Source organism: Tenrec ecaudatus, chromosome 12 (assembly GCF_050624435.1).
Source record: "Tenrec ecaudatus isolate mTenEca1 chromosome 12, mTenEca1.hap1, whole genome shotgun sequence".
NCBI classification, from domain to species: domain Eukaryota; kingdom Metazoa; phylum Chordata; class Mammalia; order Afrosoricida; family Tenrecidae; genus Tenrec; species Tenrec ecaudatus.
In genome coordinates this window covers 38,124,574-38,140,631 of record NC_134541.1, presented here as the reverse complement: position 1 = coordinate 38,140,631, position 16,058 = coordinate 38,124,574, and the positions used below count along the sequence as shown (strand labels likewise).

Genomic DNA, 16,058 nt, shown 5'->3' with positions numbered 1-16,058 from the left:
CACTGGAGCCCAACCCCTCAACCTTCATTCAATGTTTTATTTCCCCTGAGGCAGCCGTGATTCCTAGGCACATTAAAACAGAAGCTTTACTTAAGCATTGTTCCTGCAAGTTAGGTGGAAGTACACTTTGAAGTTTGTAGGGCCAAGAAATGGTCAGAAAACTGCCCTGAAGAAAAACATAACCCGTCATTTCCATCCTGGAGGTGGAGGGGCAGAGGAAAAGCTGTTTGCCTGAACAAAGCTGGCCCGTGTCTCATCCACGTCTCACCCTACCTGTCCTCTTCAGGAAGGGCTGCATTGCCTTTGCCATCGAATGGTTTTTTGTGTTTTTCTTGGGGGGGGGGTGGCATATATAACATTCAGCAAATCAATTTTTAGTATTCACATACCCAGTCTGTCATTTTAAAATGCGTTGAGTTGTATGTGAAGTTTCCCCACTTCAATAAAAAACAAGTGAAGGTACAAGATGGAAAACATAGGTTATCTAGTTAGCATGTGGCTTGATAGACCTGCAAAGTCATCTGTTCATGCTCAGCCTCATTGGAACACTTGAAAGTAGCAACTGGAGCAGAGACGATATAAAAGCGGAAATTCGGGCTGTCCCCCAGTACAATTCCCTCATGTGCTTTTAAAGTGATTTGGCAGATAAATTCAGTATCAGCCTGACTTTATTGCAGGAAGGGGTTGTGGTAGAGGAATGGCTTCAATATTGGGCTGGCGATCAAAGACTTAAAAAGGTGGTTAAAACCCACTAGTGACTGTGGAAGAAACATGGGCATCAACTTCCATGAAGATGTGTAGCCTTGCAAATCCTTTGGGGCAGTTCTACTCATACTCCAGCATGGCGGAGAGTCAGATCTGATTCAAGGAGCTTTTGGGTTTGAGGGCAAAGGCCTTTCCACTGATTTAAACTGCACTTGTCTGTGGCCAGTGAAGGAGATTCTGATGGGACTGAACCTTCGCACACGGCACTGTCCAGGACTTGACCCTTTCAGAAAGAATGCCAAGGGTGCCATGTAGGAAAAGTGTCTCTCCAGTGGTGTGCCCAGACGGTCAGAGGCCCCATTCTGAAACTAAAGTAGAAATATACACTTACTCATAAAGCCAAAAAAAAAGGGGGGGGGGACACAAACTCACTGCCATTGAGTCCATTCCGACTCTCAGTGAGCCGAATAAGACAGAACTGCCGCCTGTGGGTATCTGCGACTGTAACTCTGCTGGAGTAAAGCTGGTGGTTTTGAACCATGGAACTTGCAGTTCATTCTTACACAAATTTCATATCCCGCTTATGCATAGGTGTGATATACAAGAGAACACATTTGAGCTGAGACCACAGAAAACAACTTTAAGGAAATGGGAACCAATGAAGTAGAGAACTCAAATACATGGGTGCAGGGAGAGCCTAAAACAAGGCGTTCTCTCTCATCTGGAGGGGGAGCTGAGATAGGGAGACATTGGTTATTTTGAAAGATATGTAAATACCGGTAATATCCCATTACATTTCTTCTTTTTAATATTTTCCCCTAAAGGTTTTCAAGACCCCAAGCCCAGACTCTTTACAGTACTAGGCCATGGGTGAGACACAGGATGAGGGGGAGGACATGGCTCTGGGAACAGGTCCTCGGGCTATCTACCAGAGCAGAGGATGGACAGGGCATGGAGAGCTTAGCGCACCATGCCCACCTCCCTAACTCTATTCCTATAGCAACCACCTAAGCGGCTTCTACTACCAGTTCCTCTAGTGTTAAGCAGGACAGGCTGCAGTGGCATCCAGGGCTCCCATGGGCTCCCATAGGTTTTACTCTGCTCACACCTGTGATGCATACTTGTATTGTGAGAGCGTCAGGAATGGCTGGACGAGCAAGAGAACCCAGATTTCCAGAGCTAGGTCCAATTCTAATGAAGTCATACTCACCTATGCTCAATATGTGTGTGTGTGTGTGATAAAACAATATATGTGATAAAACTAAATATATATATGATAAAACAAAGCCAAATGATTCTTAAAAATTGAATGGTTAAAAAGATAACTTGCACTCATTTTTAAATGGTTGCTATACATTCAAGGCTAGAGCAATACCTACTGCCCCCCAAATGTAATTAGGCCTTAGCAATCCCTGGTAGGAACAAAGATGTCACAAACTGCTTAGATTACTCCTAAAAATAAGATGTGGAGCATTCTGGCTTTCCCAGGTCTTAGCAGCACACCCACTGAACCCTTCCGTGGGTTAGATTTTCACCTGGGCAGAAGCCCTGCCACAGTAAGTGTTCCTCCTGAGCGGCCTAATTTGACTTCATTCCCTTGGGCTCCGGTCCAATTGGCGGATGTTCTTGTAGAAGCTGATCTCACTTTCCCTTTCCAATTTCTTGGCACCTTACTTTTGTTGCCTGGGAGAGCATCGCTGAAACTTTATCTTGGATTCCCCAGGTTTTGCTTGTTCTGTAGCTGTGGCTTTCTCCAAAGAGGCTTATGTGAGAACTACTAAATCACTGGGAAGTCTTTTTGCTGCAAGTATGACTTGCTAGCAAATTTCCAACCATTCCTTTGCCTTTTCCCCACTACCCCCCGAAATAACTTGAGAAGCAAAAATGCAAACACAAGGCCATCATTGTGACTGCTGGACAAACGCACCATTTTCTCTCCCAGGTTGGGACTTTGTAGAATGAAATGTCAGAGCTATGATATTTATTATCTGAAATCGGTTCAACATTTGGAGAAATGCGTTCAAACACATAACCTTGGAAAGAAAAGCAAGCTGATCAGACAGAGAACAGAGGGTGGACAGAGAACATGGACACAATTTTGCTGTGTGTTGGGCAGTTAGAAAAGGGTACTTCTGAGCATAAAGAGCTCCCAGATGAGGTAAAATACAAATTGATTTCCAATACACGTTGAGGGGCACTAGAAATCAACTTTAAATATACATGACCACAATATCGATAATGAAGAAATCTTACGTTTTATTTAACTTTGGCCAGACCAGCCCCTTTGGAGGGATCACTAGTTCAGGAAAGAGTAACAAGAAACCATTCGCTTTCCTGCAGATTCATCATTTTTTCTAATGATTTCTATCGGCTCTGTCTTATCCATTCTGCCAATTAAGAGAGAGGGTGTACCTATATTCAATCAGCAATGTCTGGTTCTTATTCACCTAACGAGATTGTGAATTCGCATGGATAGGACAACTACTCTGCAACATTCCTGAGAATTGAATAAGAAAATAATCTTGAAAGTCAGCAGAGTAGATTACCCACTTTTTTTTTTCCTGGACTTGAACTTGTGACCTTAACAGTAGCGCTGCAAAAAAAAAAAAAAAAAAAAAGCAAATGTGCTAAGCACTTTGCCCGAGTAACCTTCCATGTAGACTTTTCCTCTTAAATACACACAACTGACAACTACAATTTTTGGAAAATTATATACAAACCCGATACTTCTTTTGATTACGTATAAATACAAATTAGCTATTTTTTTCCTAAAAGTGGTTATAATAGTAAATAAATACAAAATAAATCTGTCCATTATACTTCATGTGCTGGGGTTGGACCCATATAAAATGTACAACTAAATACATTTAAAATCTTTTTAAGGAATAATTCTCTGATTAAAATATTTATTTTCCCAACTTCTTTTCGTAGATATAAATATATTTTCAAAATAGTTGTTTTTTTTTTCCTTTTTCCATTCCATTCCATAAATAAAGTCTTCATTGGGAAATATTAAAGTGTCAACTTGGGTTTGGTTTTTTTTGGGGGCGTTTTTTTCTAAAATATATATATACATATATACACATGTATGTGTATATATCTACATATACATATATAGTTCTGCTGGGCTAACGACACCCACAACCCTCCACAACCATGTCCTGGTAGTTCTTTAATACGACCTTTTCATTTTCGTCAAGGTACAGCATGGAAATGGGACTGAGTTCAGTTGGGACGCAGCACGCCCTAGGGATCTTAGCGTTCACGGAATTGACCAACGTCTGAACGATGGCATGATTCGTGGAGTTCAGGTGATCTGCCAGGGGAAAGGGGCATTCCCCGTGGCAGTAAAAGGCGTGATATCCTGGTGGTGCCACAATCCAGTCATTCCACCCCACATCACTGAAGTCCACGTACAAAGGGTGTCTCTTACAGCCGTACTTCAGGCGCTTCCGCTGTTTGTGTTTTGCTTGACGCTTTTCTCTCTTGTGGAGGGGATGTCCATTCCCATCGTGGCCAAAAGTTACGAGTAGCGGCCTGATTTGTGACCAGCTGTGTTCACCGTGGTGCAAAGACCTGCTAATCCGGACGTGTCTCTTGGAGACGCCGCGCGCCTCCTCTAAGTGGGTCACTTCCACCACAAAGCCATGATTGACGTGCCCCTGTGCGGTCCACCGCGTCACCGCGGGCGTGACATCAAAGCTCTCCCACTTGCTTGCGTTCTGATTCACCAGCCTGGTGTCCAAAAGTCTGGTCACCGGGAATTGGGAGTCAGTGGGTGCAGGTTTGATGATTTCATAAATATTAATTCGATGATGGAAACTGCTGCCATTTGCCAAAGCTTGCTGCATCTCTTCCCGAAAGACCTGGAGTTCCGCTGAAGTGATGAACTCTTCGGTGGGGATAGATGTTAAATTAAAGAAGAATCGGCGGGCTGTTTTCCCATTTGTCTCTGGAAGGTCTTCCAAAGATTCTGACATGATACAAAAAAGATTAGAAAACAAAAAATCAGTGAGATAGCAAACCCTTCCGTGTTTTTAAACCTCTTTTTTTAAGTCCCCATAAAACACAGGAGCCTCCCTCTTCTCTCTGTTCGTCTCAACATGCAAATTTCATAATTCATTGTAATGCTTTTGATCTAATACATGAACTCTTGCTTCCAGGTGGCTGTAATAATGGGGGCATGGTGAAGCCTTTCTCTGGAATTCAGACTTGGGAGGGGGGGCGGGGGGCGGGGAAACCAGCACTGTAGTTAGTAGAGGTCTAATGAGTGAGGATTTGAGGAAATTATTGCATTTCTTTAAGAAAAGAAAGGCTTTAATGTCAATCCCTTAAGCAGTGTTCTAAAACATTACTCTGCAATTTAGATGATTTACAAATCTCGATACAGATTCCAGTTTCCTAATTAGAGACTCTGAAACGCAACATCAAGATGACATTTTGCAAAGCACACCCTACTATTTTACTCAAAAATCCAGAGACAAAGGCCTGTAAGAGGCTCTACTTTGCAAACGTATGAGCGGTACCAGGACACTGTAGTCATTAAAGCCGGATAAACAATTATGAGAAAATAGCTTCCCAACTGTTGCTATTCTCTCACCTCCTCATGACCTCAATAATCAAAATCTCATTTTAGGCACTTTTGCAGAAGAGGGTGGAGTGGGAGGAAGACTATCTTCTGTTTTTCTTCCATTATTTTTTTCCCCTTTTCTTCCTTCAAAGAAGTGACAGCAGAAGCCTAGTAGGCTGCAAGGAAAGTATCAAAGCAAGGGAAACTTGCAAAACACCGTTCTGCCACTCATGCTACAAGGAGCGATTGCCCTTTCCAAGAAGTCCTTCCAGATTTTTTTATTAGTATTTCAAAATAGCAATTTTAAGATGCAGATACCTGAAGGAAGTTCACATTTAAAGAGTGCAGAAAAGTAACATAGTGCTTTGAGTGCGAGTTAATACAACTTGAAAGATATAGAAGTATGAAACTGGTACTAAGAGCCACCAGAAGCTGAGATAGTTCAGTTTTCTTCTTTTAGCCATGGGGAGTTGCTGGCTAGTGCACACAGTTGAGCACTCAAGTACTGCTCTAAAGCTTGGTCACTGAGCCCATCTAGGTGCCTCAGAAGGCATCTGCCTGGAGAGCGTCCACCCGAGGTCGCACAGCTATGAAAACCCAATGGAGCAGTTTTACTCAGCACACAAAGAATCAACTCCCACGGCAACTCACAAGTTCTAGCACATCCTGTCATTTTCTGTTTTTAAAGTGCCCACTTCACTAATGATCCCAATCTAAGTTCTTAAACAAAAGCTATTTTGTCATAACTCCGTATTATCATCCCAAGGGCCCTTTCATTACTTTTGCAGTTGCTTTTCTCCTGCACACAGCTCTGAGTTCCCATTCCCCACTGAAAGTGTCTATCTGCAAACCCTTACCTTCAAAGAAAAAGGCGCTACCACCCCACGCTCAGCAGAGTTTCTGGCGGGCAGTCCGAGCGTCAAGATCTTAAACTTTCGCTTTTCACATTCGAACTACTATTTTTGGCAGGACTATATTTTCAAGTGCCTTGCAAATATAAAAACAAGTAGAACCACTAGTTTTGACCAAGGAACAAGAGTTGACGAGGTCAGGGGTGGGCAGCCCCGGACTCAGATCAGAAGGTTGTTTCTAAAACGCATCTGCTTAAGACCTCTAGGATGTAGGCAGAGGCTATGAGGTGAAAGAATGAGCCACCTTGGCCCTTTCTCTGTGTTAGGCATTATTATTAAAATAACTCTTCCACTCTATCTAGAAAATCCTGGGTGGTGCAAACAGTTTCACATGCTCAGCTGTGAACTGAAAAGTTGGACGTTCGAGTTCACACAAGTCTTGGAGATCCACTTTTGGAGACAAAAAAAAAAAGTCAGCTAATGAAACCTTACGGAGCATAGTTCTACTGACACACGGTGGGTTTCTCCAAGGGAATGAATGACACCCACTGGCTAATCTAACCAGACCAGCCCCAGCAGCTTTCAACAGGTATCCAGGGTTGTAGAAGGTTCCTTTCGGTCTTCTGGAGAGCTTTCTGATGTTTCTGCTGGAAAAACTTTACAGCAGAGAATTTAACAGCTACCAGATGAAAAAGAAATAAAGTAAAAAGGGACAGCAACCCTCAAATTCAAGAACCTCCAAAGCCTGACCTGCAGCTGAGCTACTGGAACACCTAAAATTGAATATCTCCTTGTCTTTCAAAGCAGAGGAAAGAAAGGAAAACTATCTAGGACCTACACGGAAGAGCTAAATGAATGTGAGCCCCTAAAGAAGTCATAACTGCAGCAAGGACCCTGCATGTAAGTATCTAAGGAAACAGGAAGGGAGTTGATATAAACACACACCATTCCTGGTTCACATACCCCCCCCCCACACACACCAAGTCTTCAATATAGTGTAGCAAGCATGCGGATCCTGAACAGATGGAGACTTAAAAACCTTAGTACCTAACATATATTCTTATAGACTTACACAATTATCAATGATATATATATATATCTTGTTGAATAAGCCCAAAATGCCAGGGTCTTGAAGACTCTGGCTTTTCTTATACTGGGCTCCTCTATGTTCTTAACTAAATAGATGCAGTTATGTCAGCAAAATTGGGGGCAACAAAACTAAGGGGATGATGAGGCGACCATGACATTTGTACTGTCATGCACTGTCAGTGGTACGGTTACCTCAAAAATCCACAAAATGGGGCTGCAGGTTCTTATCTTTTCTCCAGATTGGCCTACCTGTGTCTGCTCTAGCTTCTCTAGACAAGGGTAGACTATGCTATAAACTTCACCGTGACCATGAGCTCTAGTATTCACTGAGTGCTTTCCAGGTGCCAGGTTGGACACTGGCAGTTTCCGATGAATTCCCTCACAACAACCCAAATAGAGAAGAACTACCATTATCTCTTTTAAAAATGAAATAGATCTCAGAGAGGTTAAGTAACTGGCCTAAGGTCACAGAGCAGGACTAGTACAAGTGGATGCCAAACTTTAAGCACCAGACTGTAACTAATGTAGGGGAGGAGTCAAGAACTACAGGAAAGGGCACCAACAGCAGGGAACAAATTCATGTGCAATAGTGTAACCATTAAAGGTGTGTTCAGTGCCAAATGCAAACCCATTGTCATAGAAAAGATACCATAAGGTCCATCAATGTTTCTAGGAATAGATCAGTCTCACTTTTCTCCAGAGGAGTGGCTGATAGGTTTGAATCACCGACCTTCCAGTTAGCAGTCCAATGCTTAGCCAACACCACCAGGTCCCAACTTAAGGGATAGACTTTATTCCCAGAGTATGGTGGAGACAAAACACAGAACTAAAAGAGCTGACAAGTCAGAGCCCACTGAAGCCCTTTGTTGGGAAGTACTGATATTTTCTAGCTCCTGAGATAACCCTTGGGTTGCGAACCCCAAGGTCTAAGGTTCAAACCCACTAGGAGCCCCGAGGGAGAAATTAGTGACTACAGCTATGTCAAGATTCACAGTCCCAGGAACCCTATGTCAAGATTCATAGTCCCAGGAACCCTCAACGGCAGTGCTTTTGGTTGTATCCTAAGGAATCCCTAGGTGGTACAAATAATTAAGGCCCTTACTTGATGCTAAGCAAAAGGTTAGAAATCTTAGTTGAACCAGAAGTGCTAAAAAAAGGCCTGAGGAACTACTATATGAAAAAAACAAACAAACAGCAGTTCTACTCTGTCATGGACAGTGTCTCTATGAATTGAAGTAAAATCGACAGCAACTTTTTTTGGGGGGAGGTTGGGGTTTATCTTAAACCATACCAAGTTTGAGCAAAGAGTTATTATCAGGTTGAGAATTTTGCAGCATTCTTTGGGCAGAAAATATCTCGTAACACAACAGAAAACCTGAAGAAGTTCTGGAAAATCACTAAAGTTTGAAATCTCTTCCCTACAATAAGGAGAAAATGGCTGTGAAGTCTACGGTGTACAATAAGTTAGAGAATTGATACAGCAGAGAAAAAAAAAGATTAAACACACGGTGTTAAAAAAAATCTAGCTTCTTCAAAAGAGAAATGAAGGCGGTGACAACTAATGGAAAGAGGCTGGTCAGTTTCACAAAGGCCCCTTCCCTTTAATTCCTGTGACATGATCGAGCGCCCTTTCCCTACCATCTGAACGCCCAGTGAAATGCACAAAGGCAATGTCTAAAGGAGAAAAATAATGGCTGAGAGAGATAGCAAGCGTGAACTTAGGGCTTATATCTGGCTTCTTATGACCACACGGAAGCATCTGCGGGCCCAGGAAAGGACTAGTTTCAGGAGTCTGCATGTCCAAACTCTTAGGTGTCCTAGGAATTTGTGGTCCAAGCTCTCTTTCATAGGGCAATGGCTGTTGGACTTTCCTATGATGGAATGTTTTCAAGATGTTAATTTTGATCTGAAAACTTCAGTCACCGAAGAAAACAATCCAGGTATTTCATGCATACGGAAAACAGTGTCCTTCAGAGACTAGAGAATTAAATTCCAATCTGACTGAAAACCATAAAGGTTTTTTATAGAGGACCACTGCAGGCAACCAATCCATTCTCAGTTTCTTAGCACAGCAAAGTACAAAACCCTCATTCCAGTTGGAGAAGTGATATTTCTACCCATCATGAAAACTTTGAAAGGTGTAAGCACTTTAAAATGACTTTGAGAAAAAAATTGAGCACTGCTTGGACTACATCAAGGCCAATGTAGAATAGACTAGGTTATAACTAGAAAATTCAGTAGGAAAAATGACAACTGATAATGTTGTCTCAGATGGCCCACCATGAGGTCCCGTTGTTTTCCATTTTAAGGGATCCCAGCCTCACAGTCAACAGGTGCTAAGGGATCCCACCCTCACAAGGTCAACAATTTGAAATCACCAACTACTGTGAAAGAAAGATGAGGCTTTCACTCCAGTGAAGAGTCACAGTCTTGGAAACCCACAGGAGCAAGTCTACCCTGTCCTACAGGGTCACTATGAGTCAGAATCGACTCAATAACAGTGAGTCTGAATTTACCAAATAGGCGCCATTAATGGTATATGAACCAAAGTCCACCTTTGAGCAAGAAGTCTTAACCCCTTGGTTTACTAAGCATTTCAGTGGGATGTGTGGCACAAGTGTAATTTATGAACCTGATGCTGGGTTACACAATATAAAGTGATCTTCAAAAAGCACTGTATGCAATTTAGTGAGGACATATATATTAGTCATAACCAGAAAATTGGATTTTGAAAATGCAGTAATATTCCAAGTGTAATTCCTATCAAGTTGATTTTAAACAAATTGGTAACTTCAGTAAATTCAGACTTTTAAAGTCCAGGATCTCTTTGGAATTGCAGTAGCATCACTTGAATTCACTCTGGTTTGAATCAAGCCTCTTCTGAAGGGAGAATGAGAGACACCCGGATGTGTCACAAGTGAAACTCCTACAACTGATATTAAGTGATTGAAAAGATCTGCCTTTTAAATTCTCAGCCGTTCTCAACCTGTGGGTGGAGATCCCTTTGGGGGGGGGGGGTCAAACGACCCTTTCATAGGGGTCGCTCAATTCATAACAGTAGCAAAATTTCAGTTACGAAGTAGCAACGAAAATAATTTTATGGTTGGGGGTCGCCACAACATAAGGAGCTGTATTAAAGGGTCGCGGCATGAGGGAGCTTGAGAACCACTCTGAGAGGGAATGTAGAACCTCCCTGGCCTCCAAAAGAAAGGTCTGGATTTTAGGTTTAGGATTTCCATGTCAAATTTCCAGGAGGTAAGTCATACAGACATTCTGGTTACTTTGCTATCCAAGAAAACTTTCATTAGAAAAACTTCAGTAGTGACTAGGAGGAAAAACAAACACCAACAAAAAAACCTGGATCTTTCGTAACCTTAGGGTTAAAGTGACAGAATGTACACTAATGACAACATCTCCACAGATAACGGGGAACTGCTTTCCGTTGATGAAACCTGAAGTAGGAGAAGACCTCATTGCTCAGCAAAATTGGATTTCTGCTAGCAGAAGCAACTCATTATTAATGCTAGAGTTGCGGGGATGGAAGTCACTGGGTGGTACAAATGTTTAAGGGACTCAGCTCTGAACTGGAAGGTCGGAGGTTCAAGGTCACCCAGAAACACCTCTGAAGAAAGGTCTAGCAATGTGCTTCAGCAAATGCACTCATTTAAAATGATATAGAGCACAGTTCTGCTGGGATGTTGACAGGGTCACCATGTCTTGGCATGGCCTCAATGGCAACCGTGCCTACTTAGTGGCTAAGACTCCTCAATGAAGGGATTTTGTTCCGTGAGCCACCTTTGCAGTTTTCCCCCACTGTCAGCCAGCATTCTCACAAGTAGGTAAGTCATTTATTCACACGGGGAGGCAATGCCTGGTTTGAGCTTTCTAACTTGTTTATACCAGAGTATAGGTTTCCACTTGAAATATACTTCCTCAGAAGGGGCAGCTAAGACAACTGCAAAAACTCAAACCCTCTGACAAGTAGTCGATTCTGACTCATAGTCATCCATAGTAAATCATTATGGATTGTAAATGTTTCGGGAGCTGACAGTCTAGTCTTTCTCCTAAGGTCCCGCTGGTGGGTTTGAATTGCCAACCTTGTGATTAGCAGCCCAGTGCCTAACCCGCAGTGCCACCAGGTCTACTTAAGGTAAGAAAGAAGGACCACTGTATTCCCTGCTCCCCAATATCCTACATGTGGTTGCCCTGGGATATACTCATATTACTTTTCCATCTTTTCTAGAACTTAAAGTACCTGTGCTCTATTTAGAACCTATTAAGCCAATGGGGCATTACAAAATGTAAAGAAAGGCTTGATGTGGAACATGTCTTTGACTAATCGCTCTAAGAGCTTGGTACAGGTACAGCCGCTCACTTCTGATATATTTCAAGTCCACTAAAGGTGTTTCTGATTAAATCAGCAGTGATGCTCCTCCCTTAAAAACCCACATTCAGTATATCAAAAAGAAAAACCCACATGTCAGTGCACATGAAGAAAAACAGGCAGCTGCCGCAGAAAACCTTTTATCTGAAGGCTTGTCTGGTCTCTACCCTGAGTCTATATCAGGACTGAAGTAAGACAGAAAGTCATTGTGGAAACAGAAAGCCTGATTGTGGAATTGATCTCCCACAGGGATTAGATCGGGATTCAAAATCTTCCCAAACCAGGCCCACATCAACTGTAAATTGCAAAGACTTGGAGCTCTGGTCTTTGATTTTTAGTATCATCGCTGGAAATTCTGCCCTTGGCTCTGCCTAGCCTGAAACCCTTGGCTTACCCTGAAGAAGCAGATGGATAGGGTGCGGGTGTCCAACAGACTTAAACCCCAGTCAGTCCCTCTTTCTCCCCCTAAGGAATTCTGGCATGTTTAGCTGACAAGGGGCATGCCTTTTGCCCTCTTCTTCCCTATTGCTTGATTTCTCTCCAGTTCCCCAGGAGGGGAGGGGGGAAAGGAGTCGCCCTTCTGGCTGCAAGCCAGGAAAAGGGTGCAGACTGCGCAAAGGGGAATCCCTGGCTCCCTCCACCACAGGGCGCTTTAGCTGTGCGTTAAAGCCTGGATCTGAAGCAAGGGAGCAAATGTCTGCTGTGCCCTGGTCAACCGTCCCATCCCCTGCCCTCACCCGCCGAAGTCCGCCCCTTGGGGGCTCTGCAAGGTGACTCCGGAGGCTGCGCCCCCTCCACCTCCCAGTCCAGAGCCTCACCTTCATGGTGGAAGCTGCGCACCGTGTTGGCCCGGCTGGTGGCCTTTTCCAGCCGGTGGTCTGGGGTGCGAGCACCTGGCTGGCCCGAGTGCCGGTGATACAAGTCCAGCATGTAGGGGGGCACCACGGCGTCCCTACTGGGGGTGGGTCTCTGCTTCAGGCCGAACATGCTGAGCAGCCGCAACTCAAACTCGTTCAGGACGTCGTCAGAGGGCTGAGACGAGGAACGACCCGACGCTGCGGCGAACTTCCTCCGGGCCAGCTCTGGAACCAGGCCAGCCGCGCCGCCCAGGAGGACCTGGGGAAGCAGCAACGCTAGAAGACAGCGGGTCCCGGCCACCATGGTCGACCTGCGGACAGGGCCGACGTGAGTCACCGAGTTCCCTGCCCAACCCCCTCCCCCACTCCCGCCATCCCAGCTCCCGCCCGGCCACCTCCTCCTCCAGGGTGCCCACCTGGATTGCAACACTCCTTGAGTATGAGTCTCACAGGGATCGGGAGCTTTTGAGAGTGGAGACTCCCTAGACCCTGAGTCGGATCACTAGCTCTTCCCATTCCCATGTCAACTGTCCGCTTTCTGATTTGGGGGCCTGCCCCACCCCGGCCCTCCCCTCCCGAGTCAATGGCTGTCCGGTTTTGTTTTTCTTGGTTGTTTTCGTATGACACCCGCACTGACAGCCTGCGCAGAACCTGGGGACACCACCCCCCTCGTCTGACACCCTCTGGCCAGGAAACATCCCAAGCACACACCATCCCGCGCTGGCTTGCTTAGAAACACAAATGGTGCATGTCACTTCCTCGGCGGCACTGTGTAGAACTTCCTGATCCCTTCTGTACCTTCCAGACCCTGCACATTAAAGGGCACGACTTTCCAACCCCACTTTCCGACGCCCAGTGGCCCTCGCCCCTAAGTTGAGGGGTGGGGTGGGGTGGGGGTGGTCAGGGCAAGCCATTTCAAAGCCTCCCGGCCCCCCTGAACACCCCTGGAGCCTTCAAGACATACAGGAGTTTTCCTGAGATTACGCAAATACCTAGCACTTCACGGGTCAGCTGCTGAAAGCGCCATACACTGAAGTTGCCCTCCGCATTTCTGGAAACTAGGAGAACCCCAGCTTCTTTGCAGGGCTTTCCCAAACGCAATGTGCCCAGTAGAGAGCACTTGTCCCACAGAAACTTGGGAAGGGCGACATATTCGCTAGGGCAGGGCGGACAGGTTGGCAGCTAACGGGTGAGACGCCCGGACGACTCTAAAGGACTTTTTATTTTAATCATGTAAGTGTTAACAGCCCCAATTAAATTCCGGGCCCAGAGGAGCCACGGGGGGTGAGGGGGGTGGGAAGAGAGCAGGTCGGGCTGGCGGGACAGAGCACACCCCGCAGGGGGTTGGTTGCACGTGGACCTGAAGTGGGGGGTCTATTTATGTTGGGTCTAGCCTGGTCTGGGAGCAGCCCAGCTACCCCGACCTCCTGGGGCCCCGCGCCCAGCCACTCGCGTCCCCCGCCCCCAAACCACTCCCGGCCCGGGACGGCGGACCCTACCTTTAGGAGACCGCACACCTTCTAAGAAGCACGCGGGGACACGTCCATTGAACGAGCCGCCACATGGAAAAAACTCCGGCCAAAGGACCTGGCGCGGAGAGTGGGTGTCCGCTCCCTTCCTTTGCCTCCTCTTCCCCCTCCCCGGCGCGGGCCGGTCCGTCCACTCTCCGCGCTGGGAACCGCGTCGCGCCTGGCAGAGGAGTGGAGCGGTGGCGGGGCTCGCGGGCGATGAGGCGGGCCCCGCTGGGGCAGAGGCACCGGCGCGAAGTGGGGAGCGCAAATGCGTCTGCCTTCAAGTTCAAGTCTCCAGCCAAGTGCTGACACACAACAGCGAACAGGGGGCGGAGTGGAGGGCAGGAGCGAGAAGGGTTAAATGAAGCGGTGGAGGTGGCGTCGTCCTCAGGCACCAGCGCCCGCGGGGCTCGGGACCCCCGCGCGGGGCCGACTCTGCGACGCGGGCGACGGCACTCGGGCGCTCCGCTCTAGCCCCGCCGCGGCCCATGGCTCGGGGCAGCCATCCTGGTCGACGCCGGGTCCGGGTAGGGGCGCAGCGGTTGCGGCGATCTCCGTGCTGGGCGACTTGCCCCTCCGCATCACTCTGCCGGACTCCAGAGCACCCCTATTCGCGGTCACCAGTGGGAACCCCCGCCACTCCGGTGCCCAGTCGTCCTCCGGCGCATTCTCCGGCCAACCGAGCCCTGTCCCGGGCCACCGAGGAGACGGGTGGCCGCGCTCTCTTCTCGCGTTCCCGCGGCCGCGGGCTGAGCGGAGCGGGCGCTGCGGCCAGCCTGGGGTCAGATCACGCGTCGGTCCGAGGGGCCCGGGCCCCGGCGCCCCGGCGGGGGGTGCTGCGCATCGCCGCGCTCGGGCTCGGCTCCCGGTGCCCCGGCGCTCCGGGCGTCGCTCTGCGACTCTGGGGCGGCGGGCGCAGGCGAGCCGGCGACCGTGCGGTGACGCGCGCAGCCGGGCGCTCCAGTCCGCGGGCGTCCGCGGCGCGCGGCGGACTCCAAACGCCCAGGGTCGGTCGCGGCGCAGCTGGCGCAGGGCGCTCGGAGAGCCGGCGGCGGCGGCGGGTGTCCCGGGGCAGCGGCCAGTCCGCGGCGGGGTGTGGGAAGCCGGGCGCGGCGCGGCGAGGACTCCAGCGGCGGCGGCGGCGGCGGCGGCGCCGTGGCGCGGCGCTCGCGGCTTTTAAAGGGGACGCCGCCTGCCGGCTGCCTCGGGCCCGACACCTCCCCCTGCGGCGGCGCTGGCCGGGGATCCCCGCGCGGGCGGGGAGGGAGCAGCGCGCAGGGGTGTGGACGGCGCGCCGCGGCCGCCGCGGCGGGGTGGGGCTGCGGGCGGGGGCAGGGCGGCCGCCCGTGAGGGGGGGGGGTGCGCGTGCGCCTCTAACCCCTGCCCACCCTGGGGAGATGGGCGGGAGCGCCAGCGCCCTGGGGACTCGGGGCTGGAAAAGGCCTTGCAGATGGATCAAGGGGAGGGCCCCCGTTTCCCCCCACCGGGACCCGTTATTCAACTTAAAGTTGGAAGTTTTTCTGTCCTAAGGGACTGCAACCAACCAACAAACGCACGCAACAAAAGCTCAGCTAAGTTGCAGGGCATCTTGGCATAGACGTGACGTAGGCATTTAAGTGTTTCCTGGGAGGGAGTGAGTAAGGGTGAGGGTGTGTGTGTGTGTGTGTGTGTGTGTGTGTGTGTGTGTGTGTGTGTGTGTGTGTGTGTCTGGTGCGGGTGGGGTTCATCAGGAGGGGGGACTTGAAAGAAAACTAAAGGCTGGAAAGTGGGCGTTATTTAAAGCATTCTGCACAAAGATTTACAGATGTGAATGCGAGTGTATGTGTTTACAATCATAGATGCATGCCTACGTACAGGTTTAGGTTTGTATAAATGCGCACCTATTTATACTTGTGTAAATAGGTGTATAAATTGATATGCAATATATAACTTTATACCAGTAAGTATATTTATACTTACATTACGTTAACAGATGTGAAGGAAGGCCCGCGTTTCTCTAGACGTACATCTGTGAAATGGATGTCACCCTGCACATAAGATGTGTGCCCCATGGGCTGTATGTGTGTGTGGGGGGGGGGCTTGTGTGAGCGG

The 16,058-nt window shown here is 48.0% G+C and overlaps 1 protein-coding gene across 1 annotated transcript; it reads right to left on the bottom strand.

The window, feature by feature from the left end:
• Positions 1–2,676: 2,676 nt before the first annotated feature.
• On the bottom strand, positions 2,677–14,875 carry BMP2 (bone morphogenetic protein 2). The gene is made up of 3 exons (XM_075563983.1): positions 13,956–14,875; positions 12,418–12,767; positions 2,677–4,678 (listed from the first exon to the last, which is right to left on the bottom strand). Exons 2-3 carry the CDS (start codon positions 12,758–12,760, stop codon positions 3,834–3,836), a joined length of 1,188 nt encoding a protein of 395 aa, XP_075420098.1. The 5' UTR covers positions 12,761–12,767; positions 13,956–14,875; the 3' UTR covers positions 2,677–3,833.
• Positions 14,876–16,058: the final 1,183 nt, after the last annotated feature.